Raw genomic sequence first — 6,000 nt, 5'->3', positions numbered from 1 at the left:
TCAACTTAAACTCATTTTTCCATTAATGAATTTTTTTTTGGTCCGCAAAAACGCAAATTTTTGCATTTTTTTTTGATGAAATGTTAACTTTATTGATCACTTTAAAAAGAATATATGTACAGCTATATTGAGTTCAAAAGAACAAACTTAAAAAGGAAACTGAAATATGAAACTAGAACCTTTAAAAAGGAACTTGAAACTACGCAGACTAAGTTGTAATGTCGTGTGCTTCAAACCATCGAATCATCAAGCCCCGCAATCGCGGGTTGCAGGCATACTTGAGGGAAGTGATACGATTCCTTACGGTTTTGTCGATCACCTTAGCTAGCTGATCCACAGACTTGTAGCTGGTGTTGTGCTTTCTTTCATTACGCTCACGCCAGATTAGGTAAACAGACACTTGGAAAACCAGTCTAAGAAGGATAAAAGTGAGTCGATCGTACGAACTACTGCGCAGACGCGTCATCGTTATGTCCCAATCAGGATCAGGTTCCAAGCCAAAAAGATTCCATGTTACTTTCAACCAAACCATGAACGTATAGGGGCAAGCGAAATATATGTGATCTCTAGTCTCATCTGGTTCCATACAAAATATGCAGCTCTGCGGCTGCCCCCAACTGCTTGTACGTCGACCTGTGGAAAGCCTATCGCGGATGGCTAGCCAGGTGATGAAAGCATATCGAGGAATCCCTTGCGAGAACCAGACCAACTTACTCCAATTCACCTTCTCCTTAGACTGTCGAATCTGGTGCCAGGTTTCAGAAGCAACAAACTTGGGACCATAATTACCATCCTTACTCTTCCATAAAACTGCATCTCTACCGTCTGTTTCGCAAACCTTAGAAACCTCTACCATCTAACTTTTGCATTTTTTTCATTCGATAACATTTTTATAATTGATAAAATACTTGCGCACTCACGCGTAAATGCGATTCCACCATTATGCAAGATTACCAATCAAAGCATATACTGTATATTACATATAAGACGTACATAATTTGAATTATATTGTGACGAATTGGATGCATTGAGTAATTAAAAAAAAACATTCTTTATCAAGGCAACACTTTTTATTTACAAACACTCTAATTATTTTTAAATATATAAATTAAAACCAAATTAATGAACTAATTTTTTTTGTAGTAATTAGTGGTACAAAAAGAAATAAAAGAATAAAGAACAAAGACAGATACCCAATGTCGGTTAATTTCTCTTATGCCAATTTCTTTTGGAAAGGATGTTGTAGCTATCAATGTCACTCCACACACACACACATACATACTTACTTTCGTGGATACATATGAAATCAAGTGACTATATACATTTGAATCGAAGTTTGCAGCTTTTGTTGCTGTTGCATGTGGATTTCCCAAAACCTTAGTAACCTTTTGCTTTGATGGGGATCATCATCGCTCTGTCCTTCGTTTTTCATATTTACTCATGATTTTGTTTATCATAAGCTTGGAATTTAGTTATCCAATGCAGATATCCCATTTTAGCGTAATCATATACTATAATAAAGCATCAACTACAAACTAACTTGAGATAGAAATAACGAACTCTTGAAAAAGCAAAAAGGGCCCTTCAAAAGCATTAAAAATAGCCTACATGCCTTGAAACATGAGCGATCTATATTCTCTACCCATAATGTATATTATATCTGTTTACATTCATGCATGAGATATATATACTGGTTACGGCATATTATATTATATGTAAGAGTATCTCCACTGTAAAATTCAAAAAATTTCGACAAAATAAAGTAATTCTATAACGGAGTTGAGTTATTCCAACTGTATTATAAAAATGAATAGAGGTATTATTTTCTTAACAGAAACGAATGAAAAGGGGATCTAAACAACCAAACGCAGTAACTAAAACCTTGGCTCTAAGATGACCAGCTGGGCTGCTGAATTCAGGAAAAACATGTTGCACTAAGCATATTCTCCAGCTCGGATTTGTAGGGTTCAGTTTGCCTAAGTTTATCACAAAGTGTCCCAACAGCAAGCAGAGCACCATCCTTTTGGCGATAGGGCTGCAGTAAGGTGTACATGCTATTCTTCGGGATACTGCATAGAGACACAACGAGTCAATAAGAAAATTGGTACCCCAAACATGATAAAGGAACCGAGATACAGATAAAGCCTTTATCAGATTTCAAGGAAACAATAGAAACTGCAACTAGAAATTTTACCCAAGCCTCTATCTGTGGCTGTGATTACGGTTGTGAGAAAAAAGGTATATATAGATCATCTTCTCCGATTGAATGAGAGATCGAGATCATCTCCACAAAATCGCGCTCTCTCTCTCTCTCTCTCTCTTTCTTTCTCTCTACTCTGTTCTTCAATCTTCAACGAGAGGAGATCAAATACGAACAGGACGCATGGACCGTTATATCAGCCTACTTCATAGAGAAAGGTCTCGTTCGTCAGCAGATCGATTCGTTCGATATCGTTGACGAGTCGTCTGACATCGAGATCCGACCTGAGTCCCAGCACAATCCTAGCCACCAATCTGATTTCGCCGAGGTTCTCTAGCTGCTACGGATTTGGAGAAGGAGAGCAAGACGAGTGATTTCTCAGACATAAAAGAAAAGCATCGAGGAAGAGAGAGAAAAGAGAGACGACCAATACCAACATGACATGTATGGGGTTTTTAGCAGTTCCAAAACCTTCTTTGTTAAGAGGCTGTTCTATAGTTTTATCTCCTTTTATGTATTTTTTTATTTATTTTTTATTTTTTTTTTTTTTCTAAGAACCCTTTACTAAAACCTTCCAAACGGAGGTGGTCTAATGCATGAGGTTCTCGAAGAGTCTGTGCAGAGATCTTTTCACTTTCTTCTCTTTCTCCAATTTTCTGATTTTTTCTTTTCCAATTTTCTGATTTTTTCTTTTTTTAATTAATGAGATACTGACTCATCAATGGACTTGCTCTTAAATTCGGTAATAACTCAAACACAAAAAAAAGTATTGGATGATAAAAAACAACGACAAAATCATAGAATCATTCGGCCATTCTATAAAGTTTTGCGATTAATATAGGTAGTTGTACGGCACCATTAGCGGAGTTATGGGGTGTGTACTATGGTTTAGTGGTTGCTTGGGAGAAAGGGGTGAGAAGGCTGGAGGTAGAGGTCGATTCTATGATGGTGATGGAGTTTCTTACGATAGGGATTGGGAATACTCATCCGCTGTCTTTCCTGGTACGCTTGTGCCATGGCTTCTTAACAAGGGACTGGTTGGTCTGATTCGTTCATGTGTATAGGGAAGCAAACCGCTTAGCTGATGGTTTGTTTAACCTTGCATTTTCTCTTCCGTTTGGTTTTCATAGTTTTGTTGTGGCACCGATTGAGGTCGTTGTTTTAGTTCATGAGGATGTTGATGTTGGGGCTACGACAAACTCGTATTGTAAGCTGAAGTTTGAGTTTATTTTTCAAATAAATTGGGATTCATTCTCCCATATTCTTACAAAAAAAATTCTATAAAGATCAACTTTTAAACATTTTGCTCGAAGAAAATTATTACAGAATAAATTCTAAATATTATAGCAACAAAATATATTGTTTCAGTACAATTAAATACGAGCAAAACTAACCCGATACACTTAATTTGTCTTTTTTTGGTGGCCTCTTCTCTAAATCCTAAGTCAAGCTCATAATATTTAACAAAATATATATCTCGTTTTTACGTTCTCATGCATCACATAAAAGAAATATTTATCACCCAAATGGTGAGTTCATTCCTTGTATTAACCCACCATTAGGGTTCATCATAGGACTCACTGGTGATCTTCGAGGCGATAGCCTTTCCAGTAACTTCCCACGGTTATGTTCAGATAGAGAATCCAAATCCGTGGAGATATGTGTAGCCATTTGTATCTGAATCCGATGCTCATCATCGAACGGTTGGTTTACGGAAAGATCTTGATCATGATCAGACCACATTAAAAGTTCTTTCCTTACATCGTTACCAAAACTAGGGCTTGGTCGCCTCTTTCCCAAGTAAATGTTTGTGTCTGCAGCATTGTTGCCCGTGTAATGGTTCTCAATATTCTGGTGATGGAAGTTATGATGGTCGAGGACTTGTTCGGTTGTGTTTCCATAGATGTTTAGGTCCTGAAACGGCGGGAAACTAAGAGGATGAGGAGATGAACCCATAGCTGCGGAAAGACTCGAACTTCCCAAATTGCCCTTATACCCTCCTCCCTGGACGACGGCGGCGGCTGCCATGTTCTCACCGGCTAAGGTTTGGCAAGCTCTCTCCAATATAGATTGCATGTACTTTCCTTGTGCTTCAATCCTCAGCTGCAAATGTCTCTGCACCTAAAAACATTTAAATGCATGCAATATGTATTATGGATCAGAATTAAATTTGTAAGAGTTGAATGTCATAAAATATAAATAGAATTTGATTACCTCTAGCTGTTCGTGCAACCTTCTCTGCACTTCCATTTGCATCCTGATCAAATAAATCAAGTGTAAGTAGCTGCTAGTACAAAAAGAAAGTATATAAAACTAACGAGAAGAGAGGATATACTCATTCATGTTGCGACTTATCATGCCAGAAGAAGAAGCTACGTTGCGCTGAATATCCATGACAGAAGCTACACGGTAAAATATTTTTTTGAGAAATTGATGGATTAAAAATTTACATACACAGGTACATAAAATATATATAAACAAAAATTATGTTTAATTATCTAGAACCCTAATATGATAGAGAAAGCAAGCGTGGTCACCTCTTGAACCTTCCTTTGTTGAGTGATCTCCATACTCCTTGTGCGGCTGCTTTCCAAGCCTGAATTTCTGCACACATAGATCCAGATAATTCTTTTTAATAATATAGTAATTATATTTTAAGTGAAAAAACAAAAAGATAAAGAGAAGTAGAAATTAAAAGCGAGGAATAAAAGAAAACCCGAATTTATGTTTGTGTACATACCTGAAGATGACTCTTTAGGTGGTAAAGAGTAAGACCCTTCACTCCCATAACTCTCATGATCGTCTTTGGAGTGGCTTCTGTAAATTAAAAACGATATAAACATTTAGTTGTTATTATATCTTTTGGTTAAATTGATGAAGATCATATATATGCGTTTGGTGGTGTGCATACTGTCAGGGCCACCAAGCTGAGCGACGGCGTCCACGAAACGATCGTGAAGTTCGACGGTCCAACGCAAACGCGGTTTAGGATCGGTGGTGAGGACGAGGCCTGAATCGCCTTGAACGCACATAGCTCTGTTCTCATATGAACCATTCATACTTGAAGGTTTCTTAGCATGGAACATTCTCTCTCTAGTACTCTCTGTCTCTCTCTAGCAGAGAGATTCAAGGAAACGAATGTGATGCAAAAATGTAAGAGAGAATACGATGCGTTTTTGAAGAGATCAAATGACGGCTTTATTGCTCTCTCTCTCTCTCTTGTCTTTTCTTTTTTAAATTTTCTTTTGTTTGTGACTAAAATAAAATTAATATTTGGTTATAAATATAAGAACATAACTTGAATCTTTAAATTTAACTCTCTTTCTAAGACCAATCAAAGTGACACATAGATAATTAATTAAAAAATATTAAATTTATTTAAAAATTAACTAAAAAAAAGAATAATGCTAATTTTTAACAACGATGGCGCCACTAACTAAACCGTAAACCCGAAATCTTAAATTTTCAACCCTAAACCGTAAATTTTAAACTCAAACTCTATACCCTAAACCCAAATCCTAGACCATAAACCTTTGTAAAAAGACACTGTCGCTATCTTTTCAATTGTTTTTATTACTCTCAGCTTGATACCTTTGAATTACTTAGAATAAAAATATTTACAAGGACATCCCCTAGACTATATTTGCGAAGTGATTTTGCCACATGTCCTATCTACAATCATTTTTACAAAACAATGATGACATGACTAACAAGATTGATGACATGTCTTATAGTTAATATGACATGGACAATCACATTTATTACTTACATATATTTTTGGCACACTTTATAGAATATGG

At 36.4% G+C, this 6,000-nt stretch overlaps 2 protein-coding genes across 2 annotated transcripts; both read right to left on the bottom strand.

Annotated features, from left to right (window-relative positions):
- Positions 1–208: 208 nt before the first annotated feature.
- LOC106403802 lies at positions 209–856 on the bottom strand. Its single transcript, XM_013844589.1, has one exon. It carries the CDS (start codon positions 854–856, stop codon positions 209–211), a length of 648 nt encoding a protein of 215 aa, XP_013700043.1.
- Positions 857–3,520: 2,664 nt separating this feature from the next.
- LOC106402384 (myb family transcription factor APL) lies at positions 3,521–5,380 on the bottom strand. The gene is made up of 6 exons (XM_013843100.3): positions 5,112–5,380; positions 4,941–5,017; positions 4,738–4,804; positions 4,536–4,602; positions 4,415–4,457; positions 3,521–4,321 (listed from the first exon to the last, which is right to left on the bottom strand). The coding sequence occupies exons 1-6, from the start codon at positions 5,284–5,286 to the stop codon at positions 3,719–3,721; spliced, it is 1,032 nt and encodes a 343-aa protein (XP_013698554.1). The 5' UTR covers positions 5,287–5,380; the 3' UTR covers positions 3,521–3,718.
- Positions 5,381–6,000: the final 620 nt, after the last annotated feature.

The sequence above is a fragment of the Brassica napus genome, chromosome C6 (genome assembly GCF_020379485.1).
Source record: "Brassica napus cultivar Da-Ae chromosome C6, Da-Ae, whole genome shotgun sequence".
Classification (NCBI taxonomy): domain Eukaryota; kingdom Viridiplantae; phylum Streptophyta; class Magnoliopsida; order Brassicales; family Brassicaceae; genus Brassica; species Brassica napus.
This window is presented reverse-complemented; position numbering and strand designations above follow the sequence as displayed.